General features: G+C 50.8%; 1 protein-coding gene across 4 annotated transcripts in view; it reads right to left on the minus strand.

The window, feature by feature from the left end:
• Window positions 1-445: 445 nt before the first annotated feature.
• The window catches only part of si:dkey-91i10.2 (uncharacterized protein LOC555224 homolog), a 48,468-nt gene continuing 32,920 nt past the window's right edge, over window positions 446-15,993 (minus strand). For 3 of the 4 annotated variants that reach the window (XM_064326758.1, XM_064326757.1, XM_064326756.1), the window contains exons 4-8: window positions 11,918-12,095; window positions 9,097-9,298; window positions 6,872-7,482; window positions 6,041-6,186; window positions 446-5,350 (exon numbers count right to left, since the gene is read on the minus strand). In XM_064326758.1, coding sequence (XP_064182828.1) covers window positions 4,534-5,350; window positions 6,041-6,186; window positions 6,872-7,482; window positions 9,097-9,298; window positions 11,918-12,095 — 1,954 coding nt within the window. In that variant the 3' untranslated portion in view covers window positions 446-4,533. The remainder of the gene's footprint in view (window positions 5,351-6,040; window positions 6,187-6,871; window positions 7,483-9,096; window positions 9,299-11,917; window positions 12,096-15,993) is intronic. The other variant, XM_064326760.1, reaches the window with a different exon arrangement.

Consider the following 15,993-nt stretch of genomic DNA (forward strand, 5'->3'; position numbering starts at 1 on the left):
TTGTATTATATCTGTCGAACTGGTCAAACGCCTGTTGTATAGCCGCTCGCCCTAAGGGGCTTCATGCCATTCAGCCGCTCCAGGATTCTGGCCCATCCTCTTGCTAGTTGCAGTTTCGGTTTCGCAGTGGACATGCATGTTTGTGGACTTTGTGCTTGGTGAGCTTCAGTGGAGCTTTGCTAAAGCCCTTCTGTGTCACATCCACAAGTTTGTCCACCTATGTTTAGATGAACACACCTTACAGGTTTAGGAATGATTGTAACGCCAGTAATGCTTCTTGGAAACGTAAGAACGGGCATGTCTTGTGTTGTTCTGCCAAAGTCAACCTGCATTATTTCAGAATGTTTTTGTGAGAAACGCTTTAAACGAATGCAACAGGGTTGTGTTGAGCTATCGGTTATCAAGTCTTTTTCGAAGAAAAGGCGAAGATTTTTTTCTGTTCATTTTTCCTAGTTTTATAATGCCCACTTCAGCTAGCTCCATTGTGTAGAATGTAGATTTCCATTATCCCACATTAAAACATCAGTGATGGTCCTGCAGTGTGAACATATGAAATAAGCAACAGTCATTCCCTTTTTCCCTGCAGATGACATTTATTGTTTTTAAAACAGGAGCCTGGAAAAGAATACCTGAAGTGAGATGCAATGTTTGTGTTCACCTATCAGTTTGACTGATCGTTTTGTTCACTCATTACCTCACTGACGACTGGTCCGATAACCGAGAGAGAAGAGAGCCAAAGAAGGAACGTACCTCTGCAGCAGGACACAGTCCATACCCACCATCATGGGTTACTTTTCTTTCTTCAGTTATTTTCAGTTTAAAGTTTTAGCAGTCTGTTCACATCATTATACAGGACCTGGCGTGTGTCTTGTGTGGTCCTACTGTAGCTGTGGCTGGGATCACAGTGAATGTCTGTCAGTCATTCCATTCTAAGCTGTACAGGAGAACGTTGTTAAAGTGAAGAGAGAGCCATAAGAAATGCTGTTGATTTTATTTCCTTAAGATTCTGTGCCAGTGTGAGTTTCATCAGTTATCCTTCTGGTTTTTTACAGAATTGTATGAAACATTTCTGAATTGCGGACCTGTGCATTGTTGAGTTCTCGGTCCTTTCAAAGGAACACGCACTGTCAATTTCTAAAACTGCTGATAAAGCCATTTCCTCCTCCCAGAAAAACAACTGAATCTTCTTATTTCATCTGTGTGCAATTTTCAGAAACAAAGGGCTTTAGACATGACCGCCGTTCTATGTAGTATAACAGTCACGGGAAATGATGTAATGGTTTCTTTTGTGCATCATTTTTTTTTTTACCTTTTTGTTGTCAGCAATAACGTGTACTTGTGGTTTGGACTAGTTTATTACGACCAGTCATGTTTGAATGAAACCAATAAATAAATATTGTTAAACCTGTTGAATTACTGAATGATACCAAAGCCAATGTCATTACAACAAAAAAAATGTCCAGTTTGTATTTTTTTTTCTTTTTTGAAACAAATTATTTGGCAAATTCATATTACATTCTTTGATGGAGTACAGCTGCAACTACAGCCTGTGTTAAATAGGACAACAACCAGACAACATTTGAGATGGGTATGTTGGGTGACCTTCCCCAAGGACATTGTTCAGGGCCAGACCAATCGAGCGAGAGCTTTCACAAAGAACTGAACGGGCATGAAGGCTCTGACGAGATTAATCCTTTACATTTTCATTTTTTATACATATTTAACATCTCACACAAAGGAAATAAATATGAATCAATATACTTCAGAATACAGAAAAAAAAGTTTTGAGTCTGGTGGTGTAAATTTTAAGGGTCCTTTCAGATTAGGTGTTTCCAGAAATTCCCACATTAATGTCCTCTGTTAGAGTAATACGAGGTAATGAAATACGGACCTTGACGTTGTCACTTCGCATAGAAGCCACAATGGAGCTCTTCACCAGTCTCAATATATTGGTAACGACAAATAGAACAAAGCCAATTGCAGATAAGCGCCTGGGTGTACCTCCTAGAAACGAATGAATCCAGGAAGTATGGATGTGTATCCATGTATGTTGGTCATTCTTCCCTCTATTTCAGTGTACTCTTTGTTTGGTGGAGCTCCTCTGGGTTCTACGTGGAAATGCAATGACGCACGTCCCATACTTAATTACCCCTCAGTCCGCAGGAAGCATAAAGAATTCTAACAGTACTGGCTAAATCCAGCAGGAGGTGCTACACTCAGTAAAACGTACAGAGGCCTTGACCCATTACCTTCACACAGTCTTAAAAACACAGTGATTTCCTTGTTTAAAGCCAGCTGCGTCCCTGTGCTTCTATGAGAACCTGCTTCCACAGGAAACACATCCACAGGGAGCTTCGCTTGTTCGTTAAGTATTGCCTGACCTGATAACGATCACTAGCTGGAATAACTATTCTCATAGCACCATTATTTCTGAAGGAAAATGGCAGGGACAGGTAAAGCATTTGAAAGCGGAACACAAGTTTGATGGGAAAATGTTGTCCGTAATGACCCACTCCAGTGAATGTTAAAGTTTTGTCTGTTAAAGGCCATGAAAGCAGATAACAGTGCTTTGGGAGTCATGTGAGTCCTGATTGGTGGCTGATCTTCCTTATGGCTAGAAGGCCCTACATTGATTTACATGGAAAAAAACAGCCCACATGGGTTCAGTACTGGTTATTCATTTCTGTTCATGATGCCCAAATGGAGAAAAATATCAAATCAGCCACTCCATGCTCCTGAAAATCCAATTTCCATTTCTGATAGGAAAAGCAGAATAAACTGTTTAGGGCAGGTTGGGTTACAGTTAGGGTTGCCAGATATACAAATTGTCAAAACCAGACAACATGCACAGCTGGAAGCTTATTTGCAAACATGATGGAGAGCTGTTGGAACAATGGACAGACTATTGGAAACCTTTTGCAAACCCTGGGGCCGAGGGGGAGGCTAGGTAGCCATCGAAATGGATCATGGACTAGGGGGTGGTTGACACGCAAATTCATTACAAATTAACGGTCAATTTTTTCAAATTATTACTCAGACCAGACATTTTATTGTCTGGTCGGGACCACAAACCAGATCTGTACAAATAATTTGAAAAGCAGACAGCTTGGTCAAAAACCAGGCATCTGGCAACCCTAGTTACAGTTGGGGCAGGGCAACTTCTACTGGAGTGAGTCTTTAAAACAGTTCCACGATGTAAAGAAGTTGGTAACTTTGCTTTAAAGTGCTTCAAACACAAAGGAAACTCCTTGAAATAAAAAAGACTGTAACACAGGACAGTTGAAAAGTTCCACAAACATCTAGCTTCAGTAGAAGAGAGACAAACTATTTTTAGCAGCCCGACACACAATATGAAATATTGCCTGTTAATATTTATTGAACTACCCACCCGGACATTCAATCACAAGAACGGCCTGCAGCCATGACTTAATGGTCCAAAGACAGAGCTAGAGAGGAAGGTGGATGGGTCTGTCTGTTCTCTGAAGAGAAAAAAATAAAATCCCAAGGCACTCACAGTGACAGAGGAAGACTTGGAAGAGGAGAACGTTCCGTCCTTGTCACTGTACGGTTCACTGTCCAGTGAAACAGGAAAAAATGTCTTCAATCTCACCCCTCCTACTGTGATGAAACCCACCCGACTCACATAACTGCCTGAACTTACGCTGGACTGGCACAGAACGCAAAGCTGGATCAGTGTTAAGGACTAAACCCCCCTCTGTTTTCATATCAATCTTGACTGTTTTCCTCAATAATTCCCAAAAGTCAGCTTGTCGCATTTAAGCTCAAGTTGGTCACCGTGATCAATGTCGATGTTAATGAGACCAGATCAGATCGCTTGATCCCTTTAGCACTTAAGTTATAAAACCTGGCATGACAAACAGAACGTGAGCCGCATCAAACTACCAGTGATTATTGCTGCTCTGAAACCAGCTTTTAGCATCGTGATAAAAGGAAGCTGAACTCCGGGTCCACCTGACATTTCCTTCTGTTCTCTGTTAAAGAGAGCTTCAGTGCTGTTGAAGAGGGGGGCCAAAAATAGAAGGGCAGTGGACTAACCACGATCAGACAACAAAAAAAGGAGTCTCAGTCCTCAAAGTTCCCTAAGGTATCTACACTCTGCATTTGTGCATTTTTTTCATTAACATTGTTGTGAAGTTCGTTCTTTTTTGTTTTACTCTCAAGAATTTTCAATCATGCTCGTCAACACAGAAATCTGGCCGTTAAGAACCGAAAACACTTCCTTAGTAGCGAACAGTTTTTACAATCAGAGGCCGGTAAAGTTCCCAACCCAGTCCTTTTGGTCTGTGATGTCGCCGAGATCGCGGTTTGCTTGTATTTCATACCAAACCAAAGTGCATTATTAAGTCCTCAAAAGCATCCACCTCCTGTCACACAAAGAGAATCTGCAGTTCAGATAATGTAATACTCGCCAATAGGACAACAGGAGTCCTGTTCATTAGCATGGGGACAAGGGGCACTATTTACACTTGTAATTCAGACAGGGAGGAATAAGGCGTTCCTCAGGGGCCAGTCTCAGGACCGGTTCTGGACCGTGCTGATCATGATGTTCGGGAGTGCGTTGCGTCTCTTCCTCCAGGGCCCCAGGTCTCGGGAGTACCTCTTGATCTGGCGAAACCACTGCTGGGTCCGGGACTTGTCAGCCGCGCGGAGGACGAACGCGTCGCGGCGGATGTCCAGCACCTCGAAGGTGTCGTCGCACTCGGGGTCGGCCGACACCACGCAGTTGCCCAGGCGGATGGGCTCCCTCAGGACCGAAAACTTTCCGCTGCTCTTGTCCTTGATCAGCACCAGCACGCCGTCCCGAACGGGCTCCGGGGGGGCCTCCTGCCCCCTGGAGCCGCCGCCCTCCTGGGGGCCCTCGGCGGCCCCCTGCACCTGCACCATCAGCAGGCTCTGCAGGTTCTGGAACTTGAGCGCCTTGCTGCCCTTCTTCACCCACTGGCCGTCGGCCGGCTGCGAGATCTGCAGGGGCCCCTCCATGACGAAGCGCGTGCTCTCCCGGGCCCAGCCCACCGTCCTCATGCACAGCTCCCGCATCTCCATGTTGGCCACCTCCCGGCTCCGGCGGCTATCCCGCCGGAAGGAGCGCAGCGACCAGGTGGCGCCCTCCTGCTTGGTCCTGGTGTTGATGTGCTCCAGGTGGGACTCCACGCGGCCCTTGGCCTCCCGCAGGCGGGCGTGGTCTGGATGAGACTCGGCTGTGGCCTTGCTGATGCGGCTCAGGAGCAGGGGGTACTTGGTGACCCGCTGCAGGGGCGCCATGAGGAAGGAGCGCAGGTTCATGCGCCGCAGGGCGGTGTTGTCGTTCTGGGAGACGTCCAGAAAGATCCTGAATGGGAAGTGGGGACAGAAGAGAGGCGCTTTAAAGTCTTATTTAAGGTTCTGGGAAAGAAAGCACTGGAGAGATGAAACACACGTGGGCCTTCTTCCAAACTGAACACTCCTAACTGTTACCCTGAAACACCATACCTAACACTAACCCTGAACACCATACTTAACCCTACCTTAAACAACATTCCTAAACCTAACACTGAACACCACACTTAACCCTACCCTAAACAACATTCCTAAACTTAACACTGAACACCACACTTAACCCCACCCTAAACAACATTCCTGAACCTAACTCTGAAGACCATACTTAACCCTACCCTAAACAACATTCCTAACCTTAACCCTGAACACCATTCCTAAACCTAACCCTGAACACCATACCTAGCCCAAAACATAATTCCTAAACCTTAACACCATACATAACCCTACCTCTGAACACCAGGAGCATCACCAGAGCGGCTGAGTCACGTAAGCTAAGATAGCTGTGCTCCAAAAATACGCCGCCGCTCTCCCTCAAATAGCACTTCAGTCATAAATGAATGATGCTGACTGTCACTTCCATTAAGAAACAACATGAGGGGAGGCATGTTGGACGTGCCGTGGCAAAGCTAGCGGCGCCGGGACCGAAGGCGGCTCGTGAAGCGCGCTCTGCAGACCGGCGAGGGTGGGGGGGATGCTCCCGTACCTCAGCAGCTCCTTCTCCTTCTCCAGCGTGTTGAGCATGTTGACCGCGGCAGACTGCTGGAGGCAGTAGGTCTGGAAGGCGGGCAGCATGTTGGCAAACTCCAGGAAGATCTCCCCGATGCACACGGTCTGAAGGTCCTCGTCGCCCTGCGGGTGAGAGCAGAGGAGAAGTCCTCAGCGCGTTCGTCTAAGCGCGGCTGCTGTGCCGTGCCAGTTAAAGCACTGCTTTCAAACCACCGAGAAATACCTTTCTACGATTGTGGAGATTTAAAGGATTTATCATCTTGCGAAGAAAGAAGAACAAATCTGCAGATCAGCCCACTGATGATCTAAAGCAGGGCTGCCCAACCCTGTTCCAGGAAATCTACCGTCCTCTAAGTCTTCACACCAATCATAACAGAGCACACCTCGTTCAGCTAGAGATGTCTTAGAGCTGCTAATTAGTAGAATCAGGTGCGCTAACTTAGGGTTGAAATGAAAACCTACAGTAAGGTTTACCTGCCACCTAATCAGGTACAGGAACCCGCATTTTCTGAATTTTATTTTAGGTGTGGGGTATAAAAGCTTTTTGTAATTGACCTGCCTTGCTTTTACCTGGTATGTACCATACTGTAAACAAATGCTATGTTTTGCTTTGTTATTAAATTGCTATTAACCTAAACTTTGGAAGTACGAGTCTGACTTACGAGAAGGAAAAGATTCCTACAGCTAGATCTCCAGGAACAGGATGGGCAGCCCTGGTTTGGATTATCAGTGGGCTTCCCCTGTAAGAAGGAGCAGGTGGCGATGTGTGTTTGTGTATGTTCCTGTGAGAGGGACCAGCTGGGCTCACCTGGTCGAAGGCCTGCTCGATGCTGTCCTGCAGGTGCTCGGTGAACTTGTCGTTGACGTCGATGAGCTCCTGCACGTTGCCGAAGACGACGGCCAGCTGGTCGGGGGTGAGCAGGCCGGCGCTCTGCATGGGGCACAGGAACTCCTCCTTGATGATGCGCAGGTCCTCGCCGTAGCTTGTCTCCGTGTTCAGGAACTCCAAGATGGCCTCCTTCCTCTCCGTGCGCTGCTTCAGGCAGCGCTCGCACATCCCGCCGCCGATGCCGCCGATGCCGCCGCCGCCGCCGCCCGCGTCCCGCTGGCCGCAGTCCGGGCAGGGCCGCTGGACCTCGCGGGCCCGCAGGGAGGCCGACGGCCTCTTCCAGCCGCGCGCCAGCCCCGGGCCGATGCCGCTGTCGGCCCGCTCCACGTCGCCGGCGCTCCGGCGGGCCCGCGCCGGCTCCTCGTCGTCCTCGCGGTCCTCCCGCTCGTCGCTCATCAGGCCCACCACGCCGCTGTCGGCGCTTAGGCTGCTCACGTTGCTCCAGCGGTGCTGCGTCGCCTGGGAGACGGCCAGGCGCGCGCCCACGTCCCCCCCGACGACCCCCCCGCCCGGCTCAGGCCGCCCCCTGGCTGTGGGGAGAGCACACGCACGCGCTCAAACAAACTGAATACGACACATCCGGACACTTATTTACACCCGCAGCCGCTGAACTGCAGCACACCCTGCCCAGGCTCGTCCTCAGAAGCAGTAAATCTAGCCTTGTTAACCTCATTCGAGAGACCAGGAAAACGTAACGAGCGGTGATTCTCTAATGCTGGAGGTAACACAAATGATGTGATGTCAATGATATAAATGCTCAGAGGGACTGCCCCTCTGGGGGACTTGGAACATTCATCTTGTTGTGCAAACTGACTGCCCTTCTGCAGAAGAGCACTCATTATTTACAGGACCTGCCTCGAGCCTTTTTCAGCCAACTTTTGGCAGAGTCCTACAGCATGAGAGGGTTTGTGGGTTTTTTCTATTCTTTCAGGAAAATGTGCTGTTTTTAAAATGTGTGGTACCAAATACAAACTGATCTAATGATTGATATGTGCACTGCAGAGTTTTAACAGACAGCACTGCAGTGGACTGGGGTCCTCAGGTTATACTGCAGCACCAGTATAACTGCAGGTCGCATTGAGCAGTGCGGAGTGCAACCCTTGAAGGGCGGACCTGCAGAATCCCAGCTGCGGATCTGCTGGTGATGAATGGGTCAATAGCAGCGCCTGAGTGCCATGCTGATAAACTGTAACACAGTAGTGCTGCAGGGTTTGCTGCACCTCACTTTAAGCCTGAAGGAGTGGACAGGTTCAGGTTTTAATGTCTGTGAGGGGGAGGGGCTACAGGCTCTAATGGTTGTGGGGGAGGAGCTACAGGCATTAATGGCTGTGGGAGAAGGAGCTGCACATTTTAATGGCTGTGGGGGGAGGAGTCACGTTTTAATCGTTGCAGGCTCTCGGCTGTGGGTCGGGGGCTGCAGGTTTTAATGGCTGTGGAGAGGGGAGCTGCAGGTTTTAATGGCTGTGGTGGGAGGAGCTATAGTGGGGAGGGGCTACACAGTTCAATGGCTGCGTGCTCTCAGCTGTGTGGGGGGAGGAGCTAGAGGGGGAGGAGCTACACATTTTAATGGCTGTGGATTCTAGGCTGTGTGGGGGGGTGAATGGCAGGTTTCAATAGCTGTATGGGGAAGAGCTACACAGTTTAATGGCTGTGGGCAGGCAGGAGCTGTGGGCTCTCTGCTGCGAGGGGGGAGGAGCTACACAGTTTAACGGCTGTGGGCAGGGAGGAGCTGGGGCTCTCGCTGCGAGGGGGGAGGAGCTACACAGTTTAACGGCTGTGGGCAGGGAGGAGCTGTGGGCTCTCTGCTGCGAGGGGGGAGGAGCTACACAGTTTAACGGCTGTGGGCAGGGAGGAGCTGTGGCTCTCTGCTGCGAGGGGGAGGAGCTACACAGTTTAATGGCTGTGGATTCTAGGCTGTGTGGGGGGGGGGGTGAATGGCAGGTTTCAATAGCTGTATGGGGAAGAGCTACACAGTTTAACGGCTGTGGGCAGGGAGGAGCTGTGGGCTCTCTGCTGTGAGGGGGGAGGAGCTGCAGGTTTTAATAGCTGTATGGGGAGGAGCTGTGGACTCTCTGCTGTGAGGGGGGAGGAGCTGCAGGTTTTAATGGCTTGTGGGGGGCGGGGAGGAGCTGCAGGTTACTCACAGCCGTCCCAGTCCCTGTGCTGACTGTGCAGTCGGGCCACGGCTGCGATCTTCATCTCCAGCTGCTTGCGCTTGGCGGTGTCGGCCGGCATGGGGTCGCTGAAGTGGGGGCGGAGCCGGCACTCGCGCTGGGCCTTCGCAGAGTCGGCGAGCTCGTAGGCCGCGTCCGAGCTGGAACGCCTGCAGCACGCCCTAGGTTGCTGCTGATAGGGAGAGAGACCTGTCACTCACTGCTGTGCACTGAAGAAGGAAGTGGCTTTCCCACAAGCGCGACCAGAACAAGGACGGTGGCCGGCAGCATTCAACAACCTTGAAATATTTTCTGGACCGCTGGTTCAGATTTACCTAGTTTCAGAGGCATGTAATGACATGGCAACAGTGAAATCCATTACTGAACTGGAACAGGAATCGACCTGAGCGGCAATGTCCAAAAACCCAAAGCACTCAATGTTCAGAAGGTCAGAATTCCATACACGGTTCACCGTTTCAAGGTGAAAGTATGTCACAGTTGAACATGCTCAATTCCCCTCCTAATTTGGAATGCCCGATTAACTATTTGTGACCGTGTTCGTGTCCAATCTCTGCTGCCGATACGGCATCCATGGCTCTTCACAATGTCAACAGGTGCCCGATCGACCAATGGGGGTCGCCAGACAGCAATGGAACGTCTACCCGACTGAACCCTTCCGTATCCTGGGTGAGGCGATAGGCAATTACACCTCGTCCCACGGAGCGAACTGCCAGTCGGCACTGACATGGTCCAGATTCGATCGGAGGCCATGAGGCTCGTCCACGCATCACAGCGTGGGGCCTTAACCAAATGAGCTACCCAGCACACTGAAAGTATATTTACGAGGTAAACATGCTTTCAACCATATAATTATAGGTCTGAATCCTGTGCACTTGTTGCACACTGAACATCTGTAAATATCCACCAACACATAAGAGTTTAAAGATTTGCAAGATTTGAGCTTAGAACGATGTCCCTGATGACTGTACTAAACAAACTAATGAAAATAACATACAAAATACCTATATAATAATACTATATTTTCATATATAAAATATGTTTCATATGAAACATGACAAAAATGTTATATATAAGAATCTAACATGGAAACAAAAAGCGCTGTGGATTTTTGGACACGATTTTTTGTTTCGCCCTCACATCGTTCATTCATCGTTTCCGAATGCCCGTTGAATTTGGAAGCCAAACATTGCAGTGACCCCCCCAGGCAACGAGTGAGCGTCTCCTTCAAAGCGTCACGTTTCAGCTGCCTCTTATTCGCCCGTAGAGCTCAGACAGACACGGAGTTGACGGGGGGGGGGGGGACGCGGGGCCATTTCGCGGCTGCTACGTCCTTCGGGCTACAAAATACGGGAGAGCGCAACCAGGCGCTCTCCTCTGAAGCACGTACTCCGGTCCGGTCCGCGGGTGGAGCCCCGCGGTCCTGCGTGCGCCCCGACTTCCGGAGGAGCCACTCTTTACACGCCGAGACGAGCACGCTCCCGCAGTCCCAACCCTCCCTCTCTAGGACACGCTATGCATTATGGGCCAGCGTGCAGACTTGCCCTTTCCACCTTCCCCGCGTTCTCCTTTTCCCTTCTCTATTTTCAGTGTTTCAGACGGACACAGACCTGTGTTAGCAGCAGCCGGTGCCCGTCCTTCATGCGCTGGACAGCAAGGCTAAAACCGAGAGCAGCCGCAGGGCTGCCAGCTGATGAACATCACGTACAGAATCGTAGGGGAGAACCTGAATTGACGCGCAGAGGATTTTGAAACGCTTTAGACCGAGGTGCCTAAAAAAACGTTTCTCAAATAAAGCAGTGCGCCAGTAAGTATGCTGTCACACAGGTTTGCATAGCTGTACAGAGTCTGGTCTCATCCCTGGCGCTATTCTAACAGTCTGAAGGTTCAGTGACTGCTCGGCGATCTCTCAACATCAGCGTGAAACGCGACATCTGCACAGCGGCAAACGCAAGGTCCTGAACAAACGAGCCCTTAGCTGAGTCGGTCTGAAACTGACCCACACAACATGCGCACACACACACACAACATGCGCACGCACACACACAACATGCGCACGCACACACACAACACGCGCACGCACACACACAACATGCGCATGCACACACGCGACACGCACGCGACACGCACACAACACGCACACGTATGGACGTCACAGCAGAAACCACAGAACACACACCGGAGCGTACTTCAGATGCAGTCCGCACGCAGGAGAAATCAAGCAGCGCAGCGTCAGGTGTCGGAGTGATGGAGGCTGTCGCTAGCCGCTAACGCGGAGCGGGAGCGTCATTAGAATTCCGCGGGGGCTGCGGCGCATGCGGCGGAGCGGCGGAGCGCGAGCGGCGAGCCCCCTGCACGGCAAACGGACCTCCCGCGCAGCGCCGGCCCCTTCCCGGCGGAAAACGCAGACCGGGCGCAGGAATCGACGGGAGCGACGGCGTCGGCGGCACCCCTCGGCTTCAGGCTCGGGGACGGCGGGGAGACGGACGGAGCGCGCTGGCGGACGGACGCGCGGACGGCAGCGGAGCGCGGCGGCTCCCGCGATCGACCCGCTTGGATCCTCTCGCCGTGGCGACTGGGAGCGGAGCGGAGGCTGTCTCGGGCATGTCTCTGACGGTCAGGGTCCTCTGGCGGAGCGCCCCCCCCCCCCCCCCCCTTCCGTCGCTGCGCGGTTCGCCCTCCTCCAGCCCTCCCCCCCGCCTGCCCGCCCCCCTGTCGGTCCCCGCGCGGCGGGGGCGGACGCGGCGGGGAGCCGCGCGGAGCTCGCGCTGAGAGGGAGGACGGGGAGTCTTACCCGCTCGGCGGGCGCGCCTCCTCCGGCGGAAGGCTTGTTGTGATCCTCCGTGCTGCAGGCCGGCATCGTCATGGAAACCGCAGTGGATTGACGGCCCGGCTGGGGAGGGGTGATGTCAGCGCCGTCCTGGTCACGTGCCAGCCTGACGGGGGCCTCGCCGGCGACGTCTGCACTGCAGCTGAGGTGGGCAGGGAGAGAGAGAGAGAGAGAGAGAGGGAAAGAGAGAGAGAGAGAGAGAGAGAGAGAGAGAGACAGAAACGGAGAGGGAGCACGAGAGACAGAGGGAGAGGGAGCGAGAGCGAGAGAGAAGAGAAGAGGGAGAGGAGAGAGAGGAGAGAGAGAGAGAGGAAAGAGGAGGAGAGAGAGAGAGAGAGAGGGAGAGAGAAGAGAGAGAGAGAAAGGGAGAGGGAGCACAAGAGACAGAGGGAGAGGGAGTGAGAGAGAGAGAGGGAAAGAGAGGGAGAGGAGAAGAGGAAAGGAGAGAGGGAGGGAGCGAGAGAGAGAGAAAGGGAGAGGGACAGAGAAGGAGCGAGAGAGAGAGGGAGAGGGGGAGCGAGAGAGAGAGAGGGAGAGGGAGAGAGGGAGCAAGAGATAGAGAGAGGTAGAGGGAGAGGGAGAGAGAGAGGGAGAGGAGGTGGCGTTTGAGGGGGGTAGGGAGGGAGGAATACAGTAATTATCATTCCTGCCACTTCCTTCTCCTCCGTCTCATATCTGCGCCGCTCGACACCCCCGCCCTCGGGGGACCCCTCTCGGCGCTAGACAACAGCGGCTAGCGCTACAGTAATTAGACGCATCAATTCACATTAACACCTGAACTGTGCGACTGCAGGGCGCGAGCCTCTGGTCCGTGTCCACCTGCATAATCCATGTCCCTGCCTCACTTTGTGAGCCGTACACATGAAACCACAGCCTCCCAGTCTGCTGTATGTATATAACCAGCCTCCTTATCTGCTGTATGTATATAACCAGCCTCCCTCTCTGCTGTATGTATATAACCAGCCTCCCAGCCTGCTGTATGTATATAACCAGCCTCCCTCTCTGCTGTATGTATATAACCAGCCTCCCTCTCTGCTGTATGTATATAACCAGCCTCCCTCTCTGCTGTATGTATAAACTACAGCCTCCCTCTCTGCTGTATGTATAAACTACAGCCTCCCTCTCTGCTGTATGTATATAACCAGCCTCCCTCTCTGCTGTATGTATATAACCAGCCTCCCTCTCTGCTGTATGTATATAACCAGCCTCCCTCTCTGCTGTATGTATATAACCAGCCTCCCTCTCTGCTGTATGTATATAACCAGCCTCCCTCTCTGCTGTATGTATATAACCAGCCTCCCTCTCTGCTGTATGTATATAACCAGCCTCCCTCTCTGCTGTATGTATATAACCAGCCTCCCTCTCTGCTGTTGTATATAACCAGCCTCCCTCTCTGCTGTATGTATATAACCAGCCTCCCTCTCTGCTGTATGTATATAACCAGCCTCCTCTCTGCTGTATGTATATAACCAGCCTCCCTCTGCTGTATGTATATAACCAGCCTCCCTCTCTGCTGTATGTATATAACCAGCCTCCCTCTCTGCTGTATGTATATAACCAGCCTCCTCTCTGCTGTATGTATATAACCAGCCTCCCTCTCTGCTGTATGTATATAAACCAGCCTCCTATCTGTTGCGTATGTATATAACCAGCCTCCCATCTGCTGTATGTATATAACCAGCCTCCCTTCTGCTGTATGTATATAACCAGCCTCCCTTTCTGCTGTATGTATATAACCAGCCTCCCTCTCTGCTGTATGTATATAACCAGCCTCCCTATCTGCTGTATGTATATAACCAGCCTCCCTATCTGCTGTATGTATATAACCAGCCTCCCTCTCTGCTGTATGTATATAACCAGCCTCCCTCTCTGCTGTATGTATATAACCAGCCTCCCTATCTGCTGTATGTATATAACCAGCCTCCCTCTCTGCTGTATGTATATAACCAGCCTCCCTCTCTGCTGTATGTATATAACCAGCCTCCCTCTCTGCTGTATGTATATAACCAGCCTCCCTCTCTGCTGTATGTATATAACCAGCCTCCCAGTCTGCTGTATGTATATAACCAGCCTCCCTCTCTGCTGTATGTATATAACCAGCCTCCCTCTGCTGTATGTATATAACCAGCCTCCCTCTCTGCTGTATGTATATAACCAGCCTCCCTATCTGCTGTATGTATATAACCAGCCTCCCTCTCTGCTGTATGTATATAACCAGCCTCCCAGTCTGCTGTATGTATAAACTACAGCCTCCCTCTCTGCTGTATGTATAAACCACAACCTCCCTTCCTGCTGTATGTATATAACCAGCCTCCCAGTCTGCTGTATGTATATAACCAGCCTCCCTCTCTGCTGTATGTATATAACCAGCCTCCCAGTCTGCTGTATGTATATAACCAGCCTCCCTCTCTGCTGTATGTATATAACCAGCCTCCCTCTCTGCTGTATGTATATAACCAGCCTCCCTCTCTGCTGTGTGTATATAACCAGCCTCCCTCTCTGCTGTATGTATAAACCACAGCCTCCTTATCTGCTGTATGTATATAACCAGCCTCCCAGTCTGCTGTATGTATATAACCAGCCTCCCTCTCTGCTGTATGTATAAACCACAGCCTCCTTATCTGCTGTATGTATATATCAAGTGAAACATGTCAGACACAAGGACACTGCACATTTTTAAAAATATTTCCTTCAGTTGAAAGAATGCAGCCATACAGACAGTCTACATACAAACAGATGCACATTCCTGACAGAAGATGCCTCACTTAGGCCGACGAGATGGAAGGCAACTTTACAGCACAATTAGCATCAAATATGCGCGGATCATTGCAAACGCATGAATTAATCAGCAGTCTCGCACACTCGTACAGTACATAGCACTAAAGGGATGCTGCACCACCGTCGTCAAATACATGACTAGACTGTGCGAGCGCGTCTATTGTTCTCTGGCGTTCGCTCAGCGCCGTGTAAGATGGAGATCCCTGGTCTGGCTCGCAGGCTGAATCATGCATTTTTAATGCCAGCTGGTAAAGTCATGTTTTTTTTTTCCGGGAGAAAATTTAGGCAATTTCCATTAATTGGATCTTACGCAACTCTTCGTCAGGAGTTCCATTTGCATGAGAACGACGCTCGGCGGGTCCCTGGAGCCCAGGGCTGCGGTGGGGGGGGAGGGGGGGGCGCGGAACACGCCCCGCAGACCACCGGCTCGTATTACACACCCGGGACCGCAGCGCCATTAATTACCACACGGATCAAACACAACATGAAACCGACCGCGGTCAAAAAAATATTTCAATTCTGGTCAAGAAAGCCTCACGCCCGACAACAAAGCAAAGGCTGCTTAACATCTCCCAGGCATTGAGCCGATGCTCTTACAGTAACTGGAGAAACCTGCACAGCCTACAGAGGGTCGGTTTATACGGCCAGGTTATTGACCGAAGCGGTTCTGGTGAAGCACCTCGCGCGAAGGCGCTACATGCGCTTCCTGTTTCATAAGCCCAGTTTCCCCAGCCATTTCACTGCTGCTGCCCAAACCCTACTCTAGATCCTGCGTGTAGTAGGCGCAGCAACTGCCATTAAAACCCTCTCTACCTGTCAAACCGACCAACATGATTCATACGGTCATAATGTACCCGGCCTCATGAAAACATGCCTTTATATCACACATCACTCCAGTATGACATCTTAAATAATAACGATATGAGTGAGCCGTGTTGAATGCTACCGAGCGGACAGACTGTACTAATTACGAGAGTGCTCTGCCCTCTCCGTGAAAGGGCTTGTTTGGGTCAGCGTAGTCCGGTTAGCATGACGCGAAAGAAATCGATGACGAGTGTGGACAGTGGTAGGATGCCTGTACCAAGCGCAGTTGAAATCGGAGACCTGCCGTGTCCTTAGCAGGTACTTAACCTGCATTGCTCAGTATTATCCTGTATAGATACATGTAAGTGCAGATGGTAAGTCGCGAAAACGTGCTATCCTGTATGTAGTAGTAATTCATAGCGGTCCCTTGTTACGCAGAGGGTCGCACGTTCCTTAGG

This window comes from Anguilla rostrata, chromosome 3 (assembly GCF_018555375.3).
Source record: "Anguilla rostrata isolate EN2019 chromosome 3, ASM1855537v3, whole genome shotgun sequence".
Taxonomy (NCBI): Eukaryota; Metazoa; Chordata; class Actinopteri; order Anguilliformes; family Anguillidae; genus Anguilla; species Anguilla rostrata.